Below are 19,238 nucleotides of genomic sequence, written 5' to 3'. Positions count from 1 at the left end.
AGCACTACTAGATGCCATGTTCCATTCTAAGCACTTTACATAAATTAACTCATTTAATCCCCACAACAACCTGATGAAGTATGTATGATTATTATCCCCATTTTACAAGCATGAAAACTGAGGCACAGAGAAATTAAGAAACGTGTCTCAGGCCACATAATTTGTAAGCAGCAGAGCTGGACTCTGGTTCCAAAATCTATGCTCTTACCTGCTATGCAAGCCCAGGAGAAGGAGCATGTAATTTCACCTCTGTGGCAACAAGAGAAGCCACCACAATGAGAAGCCCATTGCAACGAAGAGTAGCCCCCACTCGCCGCAACTAGAGAAAACCCACGCACAGCAACGAGGACCCAACGCAGCCAAAAATAAATAAAGTAAATAAAGTCAAAAAAAAGATTTTACTATGTTCCATAGACAGTGCTCAATTCTTTACAAATATCATCTCACTGAACTCCATATGAGATAAGCATTTTATTATTATCCCCATGTCACAAGAGAAAATCAAGGCACACAAGAATAATAAAGTAACTACTCAAGTTCACACAACTCTGAAGCAATGGAGTGGGGAATTCAACAAAAGTCCTTCTGACTCCAAATATTCTACACGACCAGCTTTTGGATTTTGTTTCATGATCCCCACAGAATGACATAATCTTGGTAGTGAATGGGCCAAACATGACGGCTCAGAGCCTACTATTAGGTAACGAGGCTTTCTACACTCCAAGTGCTGTCAGGCCTGAAGGTAAAGAATGAACTGACAGGCTGAAAAAGGGGTCCACGAGGGAAATTCTAGGGTAAAATATGAGAATAAAGTGAGGAGACGGGCAGCTAAGTCAACGTTACCAGACCAAAATGTCAGAAAGATCTAGAGCAGTTTTTGCTAAGCAAATGGTTCTCTCCACCTTCGCCTCCCCTTCAGTCTCTAATTCCTAGGGTACATGGGAGAAAACCAGAGAGGTTTTCTGGTGTCCACAGTAGAAATCGGGTTGGGAAACACTTAATCCAGAAACTATAGGGAAAATCTCAGAGACACTAACCAAGGCAAAAACGAAGTAAAAGTAGACAAAAAGGGACCACGTTAGTTTAGGTAAATTTAATGACTGTAAAAGCTGTTCACAAAGGAGCAAAGAAATGCATTTTCCATTTCATAGAAAGTTGCTTCACCACTTGCAGCTTGTCTCCAAAGCTTCGTTACCTCTTTTGTTAGTGACCAGTCATATCTCTCTTCCTGCTGGGAAGGAATGAGAGGCCAACCACTCAGGTCAGCAATATGCTGCAGAGTCCTTCAGAGTGGTCCTGCAGAGAACATGTCCTTTAAGTGTCTGAGAGCTGGCTGAGGTGATCTGAAAGAAAACCAGTCAGAAGAAGGCAAGGTAACCAGGACTGAACTACAGGGACTTAATGTGAATTGTCCAGAGGAGAGGCCACCAAAAGGAATCTAATGGAGATAACAGGCCAGCAGAGACTGCATGGTTCCTCTGTGCCCCCAATCCTTAAGAGGAAGAGACGTTTGATACAATGCTAATGCATATAAGTTAAAAAGTCCAAAATAGGTCATTCCCAAACAGCCACTTCTCCCTTTTCTCTTGGGAGATGGCTTCTCCCCAGAGGCAACCATAAGGTTCAGGTGTGAGCTGCCTATCACAGACCCTGCCCCTCCTAATCCCAGAGGTAAGCTGTGATCCAGGGTGTACCAGTCAAATTCCTCCTTAAGATATTTATGGCCAATATTTGGTGAGAAAGGCTCTCTTTTTTCTCTAATTGAGAGCTGAAAGCATGTGACCCCCAAAATTACCAGGGGCCTCATTTCTGACCATAAGAATGAGTCAGTCCATTAGTAAATATTTATTTAGTGCTTATTGTGTTCTAGGAATTGTCCTAAGTGCTAGAGATATCAAGAAGAACAAAACAGATGTTTTTCCTACCCTCAAAGGAGCTTTCAAGAGAAGACAGACAATATATGAACAAACAAACGAAAATTATTTCAGGCACTAAAAAGTGCTATGAAGATAAAATGGGCTAATGTAAACAGTGAAAAAAGCAAGGCAGAGGGAAGCTGCTTTCAGCACTACAGTGGGCCTCTCAAGGAGGTGACATTTAAGAGAACTTGAAGGTTTAAAAGAAGGCAGCCAGGCAAAAATCAAGAGCCTCCTAAGCAACACAGCATGTGCACAGTCCCTGACACTAGAACTAGGTCTGAGGGGCAAAAAGGAGGTCACCAAGACTAGAGGAAAGAGAATAAAAAGAGTACAGGGGACATGAGGTTGGAAAGGTAGCTGGGGAAGATCACAAAAGGCCACGGACACCCTGCATTTTATGCTGGCTCCAATGAGAAACCACTGCGGGGCTGAAGCAGATGAGTGAGTGATCTGATTTAGAAAGGACACACTGACTGCTATGGGGCAGAACGACTAGAGGAGGGCAAGAATGGAAACAGGAATATGAAGCCTCTGAAATTCTCAGGTACTGTTGGTGGGAGTGTAAACTGGTACAACCATTTTGGCTATTTCTATTATACACACCCTGTTACACAGCAATTCCAAACCATATACCCTATAGAAATGAATATATACTTGCACTAAAACACAGGGCATAGTCGTAGCAATTCTATTCATAATTGCTCCAAACTGGAAACAACCAAAATGGCCAATACATAAATTGTGGTATATTCATATAATATGGATAAATATAATCATGGATGAATTGCACAACATCCATGCATCAAAAATATACACTGTGGGCTTCCCTGGTGGCACAGTGGTTGAAGAGTCCACCTGCCGATGCAGGGGACACGGGTTCGTGCCCCAGTCCAGGAAGATCCCACATGCCGCGGAGCGGGTGGGCCCATGAGCCATGGCCGCTGAGCCTGCGCGTCCGGAGCCTGTGCCCCGCAACGGGAGAGGCCACAACAGTGAGAGGCCCGAGTACCGCAAAAAAAATATATATATACACTGTATTAGAGCAATTATACTCCAATAAAGATGTTAAGAATATATATATATATATATATATATATATATATATATATATACACTGTATGATTCAATTTTATATCAAAAACAAGGAAAACTGAACTATGGTATTAGAAGTTAGGATGCAGGGGAAAAGAGTAACTGGTAGGAACATGACAGGGGTTTGGAGAGTTCTGAAAATATTTTGCTTCTTAATTCAGGTGGTATTCACATGGGGAGGGTCACTTTGTGATGATTCATCAAATAGTACACTTGTGAGCAATTTTCTACATTTATGATATGCTTCAATAAATAATTCATTTTCAAAATATAGAAACAGAAAACCCGTGAGGAGGCTGCTCTAATCTCCCAACCAAGAAATGATGATGGCTTAGAGAAGGAAAGAAATGGTCAGGTCCAAGATATGTTCCACAGGTAGAGCTGAAACAGATGAACTACTGATGGGGAGTACAGGAAAGTAAGTATCTAGGATGATTCCTATATTTTTGGTTTGAGCAACTGAGTGGTGCCACTTGCTGAGATGGAGGAGGTTTGAAAAGAAGAAAACTGCAGGAAAGTGGGAAGAATTCATTCTATTTTGGCCACATTAAGTTTAGGATGCAAGAAAGAAAGGAGACGAATGCAAATCTGGAGAGGAAGTGAATGCATAGAAGCAAAAAGCACAAGGAGCAGCGTGACAGAAGACGCAGACACTTCTTACACAGTCCCACCTGAGCAGATAGCGTGGACAGGTGGAGATGTGAGTGAGCGGGTGGAAATGATGATGAGACAATGAGATTTCACCTGATTGTATCGATTTTCTCCATGAACTATGAGGCAAAGACATCAGCTGAGACTAGGATTTAGATAAGTGAGTGAAGATGTAGGGAGAATGAGAGTGGAAAAGTTACTTTACTGGGGAAATACAGTAGGATTAGGATTTCAGCACCATTCATTTGAGTTTTATGGCATGAATGTGAACTGAGTGCAGTTGGTTTATGTGAAGAGACTGTTATTTGTCCCCCAGCAGTTCTCCTGTTCTTCCTCAGTAACTCCTCAGAACTCCCAATTTTTAACTGGGCACATCGTCATTCAGAATGAAGACCACACTTCTCAGCTTCTTTGCAGCCTGGCGTGGTGTGTTACCATGGTGGAAATAGTATGTGCAACTCCTGCAAACTGTCCTAAAAGGAAGAGGCCAAGCCCTTCACCTTTCTTCTTCCTGCTTCCTACTAGCTAGGACATGGCTGCTGGAACAGCCATCTTGAATCATAAGGTAACCTTGAGAATGGAGGCCACACACAGCAGAGCAAAAGACAGAAGGAGCCTAGACCCTTGGTGATCTTGGAGCCATCACAATCACCAGTCCTGGACCTTCTATATCTAGATTTTTATGACAAAGAGAACTCCTACCTTATTTAAGCCACCGTATTTTGAGTTTTCAGTCCCCATCATCTGACCTAATCTATGTAACAGAGATTAACTGTGTGCTCTTCCCCAACAATGTTCAGCTGCTAGGGTGCAGCTGCAGATAAGCAGATAACCACTTCCACCAAAGTTGGAGTTTAGCCAAATAAGCACCACAGAAGAAAGGGAGACAAGAAAATGAAATTTATGAGGAAATGGTTCTAGCACAGCCCGGGGACTCTAAGTGGAGAAAGATGAGAAAAGTGACAGAAAGATCCAACAGACCCCTGGTTCCACATCTTCTCCTTCATTCTGATCCTTTCACTAAATCTCACTTGTGGGGTTTATGTCACTTCGGAACAAAAAAAGAGTCCCAAGTATCACCTTTCTGTCTTTCTTGACAAATGGAATTTTTCCATTTTACAAAAGAATATCATACTAACATTACAACCCATACCACCAAACTCATCTTGCAAATAACCCTTATCTATAGTAGAAAGAGAATAGGAAGAGGTATGAAAAAGCAACTGAAAATCAAAGAAGCAAACATTCAGAAGACAAAGAAGAAAACAAGAGAGTGTCAAAAAGAAAGAATGAACAAGTAGAAAAGCCTATGAGAGACTGTTTCCAGATCAATCACGTTGTTGCCTAGTAGGAATTACTCCATTTAGGAAATCTCTAGGTAATGCTGAAAGTAAGACAATCCCCAGTCAGGACAAGGCCAGAGAGGAATGGGATCATCAAGTCCCCAACCCGAAAAATCATTGTTTCTGTTAGATGGACAGAACAGAAAAGTTCTGAGCGCTGGTAAAATTTCCAGGCCAATCTACAGAAGTTACATGCCAGGGGAATGAGCCTCCCTCAGCTGCACACCATGAACCATGGCTCCCATGACTCCAGAGGGAGGTGACGAAGAGCAAGGAAAGAAAGCAGAGGAGAGGGTAAGGCACTAAGGAACGGGGTGGAGGACCTAACACTGAACAACATCAGCAGAAGCGTCACGCTCTCGCCACCTCTCTTGCAGATGCTTCAAAGCTCAGTGTTGGAAAAGTGGTCTTACTCCTGCCCACCTCATCAGTAAGTGTCCTGCCAGTCTCTGGCTCTGGGGCAAAGTGGACATGAGGAAAAAAAGGAAGATGGCAGTAGCAGACCTGTGGTAGTGCAGGAAGCAAAAGAAGAAGGAAGAAACTCATGAAGGAGGGAAGAAAGGAGGAATATCCTCAGTGAAATGGGGAGAGGGAGAAAGGGAAAATCCCGCAGCCATTCAACTAGACCTGTTAGTCCAGGGAAGGCATGCAGGAAACTGGAGCACATGTAAGTTAGGGATGCCTGGAGCATCAGAGACCTTGACGGGCATGCTGATCTCTGACAGAGAGAACTATCAAATCACTTACACTTCCTGGCCTCTCTGCAGCAGGAAACTGCTTGCCACTATGTATTCCAACCTCACCAAATTCCCAGAAAGAACCCTTTCAGGGCAGGAGAGAAGAAAAACAGAAAGCCTAGTTTGGAGCAGTCTAAAATGCAATTAAAGTGCCCTTCCATTGGTCAGGTTGAGAAGAGATTTTTATTTTACTAAAGAATTTCTCCAGAAAAAAATTTCATTCCCCCAAATTATCCAATCCAATACCCACTTCACAGTGCAAGTCAACAGTGCAAAAGGATACCTTACCTTCACCAGCACATAGTCCCCGGGCTGGGCTTGGACTCTGAGACCAGAGTTAGTGACATCCTCCATCTCTACATCAGGAAAGATCACCTTAAGGTTTCCATCATTCCGGCCATACAGGTCAGTGGCAGAGCGTTTACTGAGCTGCAAAAGAACAGAGGAGAGGTTATGAGTCTGTCACAGTCATCAGTTCTTGGTCTGTTTCAGATCCCCAGGGGTCTGACCCATAGAGCATTTCTTTTTTTTTTTTTAATTATTTAGTTATTTATTTTTGGCTGCATTGGGTCTTTGCTGCTACGCGTGGGCTTTCTCTAGTTGCGGCAAGTGGGGGCTACTCTTCGTTGTAGTGGGCTTCTCATTGCGGTGGTTTCTCTTGCTGCAGAGCACGGGCTCTAGGCACACGGGGCTTCAGTAGTTGTGGCTCACGGGCTCTAGAGTGCAGGCTCAGTAGTTGTGGTACATGGGCTTAGCTGCTCTGCAGCATGTGGGATCTTCCCAGACCAGGGCTCAAACCCATGTCCCCTGCATTGGCAGGCAGATTCTTAACCACTGTGCCACCAGGGAAGTCCCCACAGAGCATTTGTTAACCAAGGAATCACAAGACTAAGTGCTTTACTGCTGCTTCACCAACAAGGGCAGTAAATAGCACACAACAGAAGCTCAATAAAATTTTCTGACAATGTAATATATGATTCAATCAACAAATCTTTGATTACAAAATTACCTTTCGCGGGAATGGACCTCCAACAGGCCTGATGCCAAGGACACAGGGGTGATACACTTGGCAAAAGGACTCACTTCACAGAGTCTCATAGTAATCACTCAGGAATGTTCTGGGGTTGTCTGGCCTGGGTTACTTGTCCCAGTGAACAGGCAGACTGGAAGCCAGAGTCTCCATCACAACATGCAAAAGACTGGGCCAGGAGAATACTAAAACCAGGATGATGGTATTAATTTCCAGAACATACCCAAGTCTTTCTCTTCCAATCATGATGAAGTGACAAAAACCAAATTTATCCTCAGGCCTTAAATAACCAGGAAACTGGACAAAATATATGAGACACCTATTTTCAGATACTGGACAACAGATTTGCCAAACTATGATTCCCAAGAGAAGGAAAACAAATGGGGTGAGCCCTTCAATCACCCCTGCATTCTACCAGAAGACATGTGTCAGACCAGAGAATGCAAAGCAGGGAGGGAGAGCTCAAGGCAGAGCATGGTGGCTCTCTCTGAATTGAGGAAAGTTGGATCAAAGTCCAGGGAGCCTGCAATAGCTGGAAATTGTGGAGCAAGTTCGAGAGAGGAGGGAGCTAAGCAGAAAAAGAGCTGTAGAAATGTGCACAGCGGCCCCCTGAGTCTTTGCTGAATAATAATAAATCCCTGTGTGGAGCAAAAATCCACGATGTCAGACAAAGAAAGTAACCTGGGAACTGCCAGCTGGTTAGCTCCCAGATCTCACAAAGGGCTAGGAATCATCTGACCTACCACCAAATAGTCCTCACTGATTCCTTGGGACATGCAGTAATGACTCTAGAAGAGCCATAAGTAGTACTAAGGCAAAATTATCCCTAGAATAAAAAAACTTTTCTAGCAAAGATCAAAAACAAGACTTGATGGCCATTCTGACCGGTGTGACGTGTGGAATCTAGAAAAAGGGTACAGATGAACCTATCTGCAGGGCAGGAACAGAGAGGCAGACATAGAGAATGGACATGTGGACACGGGGGGAAGGGGAGGGTGAGATGAACTGGGAGATTAGGATTGATATATACACTACCATGTGTAAAATAGATAGCTAGTGGGAACCTGCTGTATAGCACAGGGAGCTCAGCTCAGTGCTCTGTGATGACCTAGATGGGTGGGATAGGGGTGGGTGGTAGGAGAGAAGTCCCAGAGGGAGAGGATATATGTATACATATAGCTGATTCACTTCATTGAACAACAGAAACTAACAACATTGTAAAGCAACTATACTCCAATTAAAAAAAAAAAAAAAACCTTGAAAGGATCAAACAAAACTACAAACTACAAGTAACAAAACTGCTTATCAGAACAAAGCCCAACACAAAAACCAGACACTCAAAGATAATGTCTGACAACATAATGTGCAACATCCAATCAAAAATCACTAGATATGCCCAGAAGCAGAAAAATGTGACTCATAATCAAGAGAAAAGTCAGTCAATAGGGGCTTCCCTGGTGGCACAGTGGTTGAGAGTCCGTCTGCCAATGCAGGGGACACGGGTTCGTGCCCTGGTCCGGGAAGATCCCACGTGCCACGGAGCAGCTAGGCCCGTGAGCCATGGCCACTGAGCCTGCGCGTCTGGAGCCTGTGCTCCGCAACGGGAGAGGCCACAACAGTGAGAGGCCCGTGTACCACAAAAAAAAAAAAAAAAAAAAAAAAGTCAGTCAATAGAAACAGACCTAGAAATGATAGCAGTGATGGAATTATCACAAAGATATTAAGCCAGCTATTATAATTACGCTCAAATACTAAGTTTCAAAAGAAAACAAGAACACAGAAGAGAAGCAGAAGATATTTTTAAAAAACCAAATGTAACTTACAGAGATGAAAAATATATGATCTAAAATTTTTAATTCAATACATAATAGCAAATGAGACACTGCCAAAGAAAAGAATAATGAACCTGAAGACAGAAAAATAGAAACTATTTAAAATGAAGCACAGATATAAAAAAGAGAAAAAAAACTGAACAGCCTCAGTGTCCTATGACACAGTATCACGTGGTTGGACATATAGGTGACTGGAGAAGGAGAGAAGATACGGGGGGCAGGCAACGGGTGGCAGGAAGGAGGAGTACAGAAAAAATATCTGAAGAATAGTAAATGAAATTTTTCCAAATTTGATGAAAATTATAAACTCACAAACTAAGTAGCCTCAACATATCCCAAACAAAACACAAAGAAAACCATGCCGGGCTTCCCTGGTGGTGCAGTGGTTGAGAATCTGCCTGCCAATGCAGGGGACACGGGTTCGAGCCCTGGTCTGGGAAGATCCCACATGCCGCGGAGCAACTAGCCCCGTGAGCCACAATTACTGAGCCTGTGTGTCTGGAGCCTATGCTCCACAACAAGAGAGGCCGCGATAGTGAGAGGCCCGCGCACCGCGACGAGGAGTGGACCCCACTTGCCGCAACTAGAGAAAGCCCTCGCACAGAAACGAAGACCCAACACAGCCATAAATAAATAAATAAAAATTAAAAAAAAAAAAAGAAAACCATGCCAAGACACATCAAATTTCTAAAAAGTGATAAAATGACAACTAACACAACATGTAATACTAAACTAAATCTTTTTCTTATAAATGACAGTTCTGAGACAAGTGGAGAATTTAAATGGGGGTCTAAGGACTGGTTGGTAGTAATCGAACAAGCTTAATTTTCTGATTCTGATGGTTGTACTACAGTTATATAGGAGAATGCTCCTGTTTGCACAAAATACACACTGCAGTATTTGGGGAATTGGGGGCATCAGGGCAACTTACTCTCAAAAGCTTCAAAGAAAAAAGTTCTTTGTACTATACTGCTACTTTTCCACAAGTTTGCGATTGTTTTACAATAAATTTTTTAAAAGAGAGAGTGTTCATGTTCCGTGATTTGAACAAACCAACTATAAAAGAACATTTATAAGACAAAGAGGGAAATTGGAACATCAACTACATATTTGATAATATTAAGAAACTACTGTCAATTATTTCAAATATGATAGTCACATTATGTCTATTTTAGAAAAGAGTCATCTTTTAGAGACATATACTGAAATAATTACTGACAAAATAATATATGTCTTGTACTTGCTTCAAAACAACTCAGTGGGGGCAGTAGAGATGAAACAAGATCAGCCATGATTAACACTGTATTAACAAATTGCTGAGGCTGGTTAATGGGTACGTGGGCATTCACTATATTCTCTATACCTATTTTCTTTTTTTTTAGATTCTCCATAATTTGAAAAGGTGGGGGCGTACTTATAGGCTACAGAATGAGACAGATATGGGTCAAATTCTGGCTCTGCCACACTAGCTGTGTGACCTTGGGGAAGTTATTCCTACTTCTCTGAGTCTCCTTTCTTCATCTACAAAAGTGAGGTAATAACAGCACTACCCCCAAGGACTGTGGTGCAACTCAATGTGCTGATGACTGTAAAGTAGTTTCTGGCACATAGTAAATGCTCAGTATACAGACGTTATCATCTTCTCTGACACTGAATACAGCAAGCCTGTGTTTTAAGCTGGCCATGGGACATCCCTGGTGGTCCAGTGCTCAAGACTCCACACTTCCACTGCAAGGGGCACGGGTTCGATCCCTGGTTGGGGAACTAAGATCCCACATGCCGCCCAGCACAGCCAAAATAAATAGATAAATAAATGAACTGGCCATGACTGGAGGAAAGAAAGTCTTCCTAAGAAAAAGTGAAGACTCCAATGCTGACCTTGAAAAATTCATTTATTCTCTAGCCCCAGGTGAGTACTGGCTTATGCTGGATGTATTTAAAAAAAAAAAAAAACCCTTGTTTTGGTTCATTTAATTACCATGGGCTCTCTGTGGAGTTGATGAAGTGTTGGACAAAAATTAGTAACCCTTGAGTACTTATTCATTCAATCAAAAGACAGGTACACTATTCTGTACCAGACCCTGTGTGAGGAGAGCTGGGCATACAATAAGACCTAATTCCTACTGGATAAAATGTGGATTGCTAATAGACATGTTCATGTACAGGTCTCCAGAATCACAGTGGCACCCTAAATAACAAAGCATTTATCGAGGCAAACACTTTTGAGGTATTTCACCAGCTCAGCATCACCAACCATCAGCAGCTACTAGACCAGACCACAGGAAGATTCCTAACCCAAGCTGAGGTGATCGGACTCCCTCTCCTGGAAATCTGAATTGGAGCTGAAAGACACAACTTTGGTCTGTGAAAAACTGGAACTACACCATGAAACACAGGAACTATAGGGCTGCTGTACTCTACCACACAGATCAAGAATCAGGAAAAGCTGGTCTGAGGAGGAGAGAAGAAAGTCTGAGCCTCAAGGGCTTCCCAGACTGGGTACAGTCCGTTCCAGAAACCTGGCAGTATTCTTGCCTTTGGGCTCCACAAAACACTCCTGAAGTCTTATACAACACAGAATTATTTTTGGCTTAGACTGAATGGCTTGAACAAGTTTCCCACTGTTATTCACTACCAGAGAGTCCTAACAAACACAAATACCAAGCAATTGCTGATTTTGACACTGCCATATCCTAAGGCATGGAGCAGGACTCTCCTTTCTCAAACCTGGACTTGTGAGGAGTCACACAAAGAGCCCTATCTCTCTCTTTCCTCTCCTCTTCAATAGCGGAAGTATGCAGCTTCACAGAAGGTTAGGTTCCCTAACTCACCCCTTATCCCATCTGTTTAGTGCTCTAAATGATGACTAGGTTGCCAAGCTTGACCACAGAAGACTACAGAACCCCAAACTTCCAAAACGCACTACATTTCTAAGAAAGTGTGATTTTTAAAAGGACTGAAAACAAACAATAAAATTGTTTCTAAAAATACACATATAATAGTGTTTCCAAAAAGGTGGAGCAGAAATACTTTTCACTAATCCTTTCACTAAATACAAAAATATCCTTCAGGAATGAAGAAGAAATCAAAACACTCTAAGATGAAGGAAAACAAAGAGAATGTGCTGCCAGAGTGTCTAAAGGGAGTTCTCTAAGCAAAAAGTAAACAAAAAAGAAGGAACCCTGGAACAACAGGAAGAAAGAAAAACAGACATGATAACTTGCAAAGAAAATCCCAAGCAACCTACCCAAAAAACTCCTAGAACTATTGAGTTAAGCAAGATCAGAGGATACAAGATAGAAATACAAAAACCAATTATTTCTACATACTAACAGTGAACATATGGACACCCAAAATAAAAATATAGTTGCAATTACAAGAGCTAAAAAAAAAAATGGATGTAAATCTAAGAAAACATGTACAGGATCTATATGCAGAAAACTGCTAAAAGAAATCAAAGATCTAAATAAAGGGAGATATACTGTGCTCTAAAAAACAAAACAAAACAAATATATATATATATATATATATATATATATATATATATATATATATACATGCATACACACATAGCCTCACCCCCTCCACCAGCACCAGCTGGGTACAACCCACAAAGGTCTTGTTGGCTTTTGTTGCTTCTTCTCGGAAGACAGTGATAAGTTCCTCCAAACGTCTTAATTTTACCTCCTCCGGGATATCATCCTTCAGCCTGTGATAGGCCCGTGTCTTCTATTAAAAAAAAAAAAAGAGATGGAGGTCACCACGGACTTGTAGAATCCGTTCTTCAAGCACGGAGGCAGACATGCTCATCCAATTTGCAATTTACAGACACATGTATAGGAACTCAAGCCACACCACAAGGGTCCTCTAACTCTTGGGGCTTCTAAGAGAAAAAGGTAACTATGCAGTGGAGACACGTTTTTGCAAGGGTTAAATTCTAAATTTAGCACATGAAAATCATAGACTCAAAATTGTTCTTGAGGGCTTCCCTGGTGGCGCAGTGGTTGAGAGTCTGCCTGCTGATGCAGGGGACACGGGTTCGTGCCCCGGTCCGGGAAGATCCCATATGCCGCGGAGCGGCTGGGCGCGTGAGTCATGGCCACTGAGCCTGCGTGTCCGGAGCCTGTGCTCCGCGACAGGAAAGACCACAGCAGTGAGGGGCCCGCGTACCACAAAAAAAATAAATAAATAAAAATTGTTCTTGATATATTTATAGAACACAGACACTAAATAATTCATATACCAGGTTACTCAGCAGCAGTGTTTATAAAGACACAAGATACAAAGCATAGTAAATGTTTATCAATAGGGAACCCGTAGGGCCTTCCCTGGTGGTGCAGTGGGTAAGACTCTGCGCTCCCAATGCAGGGGGCCCAGATTCGATCCCTGGTCGGGGAACTAGATCCCACATGCATGCCGCAACTAAGAGTCTGCATGGTGCACCTAAGAAGTCCGCATGCTGCAACTAAAAGATCCCACATGCCACAACTAAAGATCCCAGGTGCCACAACTAAGACCTGGTGCAGCCAAATAAATAAGTAAATACTTTTTTTAAATTTATTAAAAAAAATAGGTAACCAGTAAAACAAATTATGGTTTATCTACACAATGGAATATTACACAGTTGTGACAAAGAATGAGATTTGATACAGATATGATTGCTCTCCAAAATATACTCTGAACAGAAATAAGCAAGGCACAGATCAACATGTATAATAACTTTGATGTAGAAAGTATATATATAAATATATTTATAAATACATGAAATGTCTCTGGAAGGTTAAAGAAGAAGTTGCTAAGAGCAGTTGCCTTCAGGGAAGGAACTGAAAAACTAGGCAACCCAGGAAGAAAAAACAACTCCTTTGCACTGCATACTATTTTGACCTTTTGAATTTTATACCACACTCAGGTTTTACCCAGTCAAAAAGAAAATGTATCCTTGAAAAGCTTTTAAATCATCCAAAATCATAGTGTACATACATGTTTATGTATATAAATATACACACACACACACACGTTTATATATATCTTTAGGTACACAAGTTCATAATGGAGCTGGAGAACCACTGAGCCAGACAAAAGTGGAAGTCTATACACCAAAGTCTGGACATTCAAACCAATCTGCCTTTAAGAGAACTACCATATCCAGAGGGAAATGAAGAATGGGTAGAGAATTCTAAAACAGAATTCTCTTACAGGGTTTAATCTATTCTGTCTTATTATTAACAACTAACCTCTACTGTGCACTTAGCTATTATAAAACACTATTTTAAGTGCTTTATATATATTATCTTAATCCTCAAAATAACCTGATGAGGTTGGTATTAATGTTATCCCTTTTCACAGATGAAGAAAGCAAAAACTTTTCCCAAGGTCACACATTATTAAATGGGAAAGGCACAATGTGAGTGCTTGTTCTCATCCACTATGCTACTTGATTAAGCCTCTAGGGCCTTAACCCTAATCTAGGAATTAGACTCCAAAGTAAACACTCATATTCAATGCCCATAGGATATGCTTCCACCTCACACTGAAAACTCACTTCCCAACTCTAGCATTAAAAAGAATTTTTCTTGGGCTTCCCTGGTGGTGCAGTGATTAAGAATCTGCCTGCCAATCCAAGGGACACAGGTTCAAGCCCTGGCCTGGGAAGATCCCACATGCTGCGGAGCAACTAAGCCCGTGTGCCACAACTACTGAGCCTGAGCTCTAGAGCCCGCGAGCCACAACTACTGAGCCCACATGCCACAACTACTGAAGCCTGTGCGCCTAGAGCCCGTGCTCTGCAACAAGGTTAGCTACCGCAATGAGAAGCCTGCTCACCGCAACAAAGAGCAGCCCCCGCTCACCACAACTAGAGAAAGCTCGCGCACAGCAACAAAGACCCAACACAGCCAAAAATAAATAAATAAATTTATTTTAAAAAAATTTCTCTTGCATATTTGTGATGTCCACAGAGATGAAGCGAATTGGAACCCAACAACTCTTCTGATGCTTCATCCCTGAAACAATTCTATAAGAGACGGCAATATACACATTGGCCCACTTACACTGTCTACAGAATACTAGGTAGTGGGCTTTACAAGATGTGAATTAGCTTGGTTGATGACAGCTGAGTGACAGTGATGGTTCAATCATTCATCAGATAGCTTTTCCCTGGCCACAGAGACCCCTCAGCCTCCAGCCCAAACACACGGCAAGCTGCCCTTGAGGTGACTGCGGGGATGAGAAGTGACCCATGCAAATTCATCCCTACTATCAAGAAAATGGCAGACAACCAGAACTATCCCCTCTCTGCAGGAAATATGCATTACGCTTCCTTTTCTTTCTCATCTCCTTCTGCTTCGCTTTCCTGGGAATCTGTGTTATAGGAGAAACTCTAAAGTAGACATCAGTGGGTTCACTTGACCGAGAAAAATGGAAATTAAAAATGGCTGAGGATGGCTAGGAGGGCAACAAGGAGCCTCTATAAAACAAATCACATCTGTTGGCCAAAAAAGAAGTTCTGCATATTAAAAGATTTTCGGTTTCTTTTAAAGAGAATAGTGCCCCTCCCTCCACTTTCAAATTCTGAACAACCTAAACATAATTTTAAATATTCTAATGAAGAGGAATATTAGCACAGTTGTTTTTCATCTCAAATTGCTGAACTGTATAAAAAGGTAGACACGTTTATTAGAAAAAATAAAGAAATGAATGGTAAGATCCTTGTGGTTTCTCAAGGACAGCCTCGCTGCCACTTTCTCTTCTTCCCAGCTGTCCACAATCGACCAGAAACTGGTCGGGAACGATGTCAGTCTCAGCATAGAAGTAGCTCCTCCTCCAGCCCAGGGCTCACCTGTCTCATGCTATAGGCAAAGAGGAAGCCCATGTTGTACTGAACTTCCTGAAGCAAAGACACTGTCTGGAGGTGATCTTCCTCCGTCTCACCACAAAAGCCAGCAATGAAATCGCTGCTGAGGCTCACACCTGTGACACACAACAAAAGACAGCATGTCACTGCTGCTTACCTTTAAGAGAAGCCTTTGGTACCTGTGGATTACAGAGGGAAGGATAGAGACTGTAAGGCCTTCCCTGGAGCTAGCCAACCCATGTGCAAGTAAAACGGAACAGTTATTATAGAGCAAGGAGGTAAAGGCCTGCTTGCTCATCAACAAGGTTCTCATGCCAGAGCCTGGCTTCTCAGTCTACATTCCCCTCAGTGCTAGAAAAGGTATTTTTCACTTCAAATATTGGATTTAGGGACACAGTAGGAGTCCATATTTTCAAATTTGTCCTGCTTTAACTTTTTTTTAATTTAATTTTTATTTTATATTGGGGTATATTTGATTTACAATGTTGTTAGTTTCAGGTGTACAGCAAAGTGATTCAGTTTTACATATACATATATCCATTCTTTTTCAGATTCTTTTCCCATATATTTAGGTTATTACAGAATATTGAGTAGAGTTCCCTGTGCTATACAGTAGGTCCTTGTTGATTATCTATTTTATTAATTCCACTTATAATTGGCATCATATGTTATTTGTCTTTGTCTGACTTACTGAACTTAGTATGGTAAACTCTTGGTCCAGCCACACTGCTGCAAATGGCATTATTTTGTTCTTTTTTATGGCTGAGTAATATTCCATTCCATGTATGTACGACACCTTCTTTATCCATTCCTGTCGATGGACATTTAGGTTGCTTCCATGTCTTGGATACTGTAAATAATGCTGCAATGAACACTGGGGTGCATGCATCTTTTCAAATTATGGTTTTCTTGGGATATATGCCCAGGAGTAAGATTGCTGGATCATATGGAAGCTCTATGTATAGTTTTTTAAGGAGCATCCATACTGGTTATACCAATATGGAGGTTGTCTCCATAGTGGCTGTCTCCATATGGTTGTCTCCATAGTGGCTGTACCAATTTACATTATCATCAACAGTATAGGAGGGTTCCCTTTTCTCCACACTCTCTCCAGCATTTATTGTTGGAAAATTTTTTGATGATGGCCATTCTGACCGGTGTAAGGTGATACCTTATCGTAGTTTTGATTTGCATTTCTCTGATAATTAGCAATGTTGAGCAGCTTTTCATGTGCTCTTTGGCCATCTGTATGTCTTCTATGGAGAAATGTCTATTTAAGTCTTCTGCCCATTTTTTTGATTGGGCTGTTTGTTTGATACTAAGCTGCATGAGCTGTTTGCCTATCTTGGAGATTAATTCCTTGTCGGTCGCTTCGTTTTGCAAATATTTTCTCCCATTCCGTGGCTTGTCTTTTTGTTTACGGTTTCCTTTGCTGTACAAAAGCTTTTAAGTTGAATTAGCTCCCATTTGTTTACTTTTGATTTTATCCCCATTAATTTAGGAAGTGGATCCAAAAAAGATATTGCTGCAGGAATTCCCTGGTGGTCCAATGGTTAGGACTTGGTGCTTTCACTGCCATGGCCTGGTTTCAGTCCTTGGTTGGGGAACTAAGACCTCTCAAGCCATGTGGCACGGCCAAAAAAAAATACTGCTGCCATTTATGTCAAAGAGTGTCCTGCCTACGTTTTCCTCTAAGAGTTTTATAGTATCCAGTCTTACATTTAGGTCTTTAATCCATTTTGAGTTTATTTTTGTGTATGGTGTTAGAGAATGTTCTAATTTCATTCTTTTACATGTAGCTGTCCAGTTTTCCCAGCACCACTTATTGAAGAGAATGTCTTTTCTCCATTGTATATTCTTACCTCCTTTGTCACAGATTGACCATAGATGTGTGGGTTTATTTCTGGCTTTCTATCCTGTTCCAATGATCTATATTTCTGTTTTTGTGCCAGCACCATACTGTTTTGATGACTGTAAGTTTGTAGCATAGTCTGAAGTCAGGGAGCTTGATTCCTCCAGCTCCGTTTTTCTTTCTCAGGATTGCTTTGGCTAATCGGCATCTTTTATGTTTCAATATAAATTTTAAATTTTAAATTATAAATTATTAAATTATAAATTTAAATTTAAATTATAAATTTTAAAATTGCTTGTTCTAGTTCTTTGAAAAACGCCATTGGTAATTTGATAGGGATTGCACTGAATCTGTAGATTGCCTTGGGTAGTATAATCATTTTGACAATATTGATTCTTCCAATCCAAGAACATGGTATATCTTTCCATCTGTTTGTGTCATCTTCAATTTCTTTGATCTTTTTTTTTTTTTTTTTTTTTTTTTTTTGTGGTACGTGGGCCTCTCACTGTTGTGGCCTCTCCTGTTGCGGAGCACAGGCTCCGGACGCACAGGCTCAGCGGCCATGGCTCACGGGCCCAGCCGCTCCGCGGCATGTGGGATCTTCCCGGACCGGGGCATGAACCCGTGTCCCCTGCATCGGCAGGCGGACTCTCAACCACTGTGCCACCAGGGAAGCCCCAATTTCTTTGATCTTATAGTTTCTTAACTTTCATCTTATAGTGTCTTATAGTATATAAGTACTTTATACTTATAGTACTTAAAGTACTTATAGTACTTTTCAGAGTACAGGTCTTTTGCCCCTTAGGTAGGTTTATTCCTAGGTATTTTATTCTTTTTGATGCAATGGTAAATGGGATTGTTTAATTTCTCTTTCTGATCTTTTCTTAGTGTATAAAAATGCAACAGGTTTCTGTACATTAATTTTGTACCCAGCAACTTTACCACATTCATTGATGAGCTCTAGTAGTTTTCTGGTAGCATCTTTAGGATTTTCTATGTATAGCATCATGGCATCTGCAAACAGTGACAGTTTTACTTCTTCTTTTCCAATCTGGATTCCTTTTCTTTTTCTTCTCTGATTGCCATGGCTAGGACTTCCAAAACTGTGTTGAGTAAGTGTCTTGTTCCTGATCTCAGAGGAAATGCTTTCAGCTTTTCACCCTTAAGTATGATGTTAGCTGTGGGTTTGTCATATATAGCCTTTATTATGTTGTTAGGTTCCCTCTATGCCCACTTTCTGGAGTTTTTATCACAAACGGGTGTAGAATTTTGTCAAAAGCTTTTTCTGCATCTACTGAGATGATCACATGGTTTTTACCCTTCAGTTTCTTAATGTGGTATATCACACTGATTGATTTGTGGATATTGAAAAAAAATCCTTACATCCCTGGGATAAATCCCACTTGATCATGGTATATGATCCTTTCAATGTACTGTTGGATTCAGTTTGCTAGTATTTTGTTGAGGATTTTTGTGTCTATGTTCATCAATGATATTGGCCTGTGATTTTCTTTTTGTGGTATCTTTGGTTTTGGAATCAGGGTGATGGTGGCCTCACAGAATGAGTTTGGGAGTGTTCCTTCCTCTGGAAATTTTTGGAATAGTTTCAGAAGGATAAGAAGGATAAGTGTTAACTCTTCTCTAAATGTTTGACAGAATTTGCCTGTGAAGCCAGCTGGTCCTGGATTTTTGTTTGTTGGAAGTTTAGAGGGTGGGTTTGTCTGTCTGTCTATCTATCTATTTATTTATTGCTGCATTGGGTCTTCGTTGTTGTGTGCAGGCTTTCTCCAGTTGTGGCAAGCAGGGGTTACTCTTGGTTGCAGTGTGTGGGCTTCTCATTGCAGTGCCCTCTCCTGTTGTGGAGCACAGGCTCTAGGCATGTGGGCTTCAGCAGTTGTGGCACATGGGCTCAGCAGTTGTGGCCTGCGG

The 19,238-nt window shown here is 41.5% G+C and overlaps 1 protein-coding gene across 5 annotated transcripts in view; it reads right to left on the bottom strand.

The window, feature by feature from the left end:
- Window positions 1-1,078: 1,078 nt before the first annotated feature.
- CDK5RAP1 (CDK5RAP1 mitochondrial tRNA methylthiotransferase) overlaps window positions 1,079-19,238 on the bottom strand; it is a 43,328-nt gene continuing 25,168 nt past the window's right edge. For 4 of the 5 annotated variants that reach the window (XM_081257383.1, XM_081257386.1, XM_081257382.1 and 1 more), the window contains 4 exons: window positions 15,443-15,573; window positions 12,184-12,333; window positions 6,031-6,171; window positions 1,079-1,343 (listed from right to left, as the gene is read on the bottom strand). In XM_081257383.1, coding sequence (XP_081113509.1) covers window positions 1,263-1,343; window positions 6,031-6,171; window positions 12,184-12,333; window positions 15,443-15,573 — 503 coding nt within the window. In that variant the 3' untranslated portion in view covers window positions 1,079-1,262. The remainder of the gene's footprint in view (window positions 1,344-6,030; window positions 6,172-12,183; window positions 12,334-15,442; window positions 15,574-19,238) is intronic. The other variant, XM_081257385.1, reaches the window with a different exon arrangement.

Source organism: Mesoplodon bidens (assembly GCF_964165515.1).
Source record: "Mesoplodon bidens genome assembly, chromosome: 15".
NCBI lineage: Eukaryota > Metazoa > Chordata > Mammalia > Artiodactyla > Ziphiidae > Mesoplodon > Mesoplodon bidens.
The sequence above is the reverse complement of the archived record's forward strand: the minus strand, read 5'-3'. Positions and strand labels throughout refer to the sequence as shown.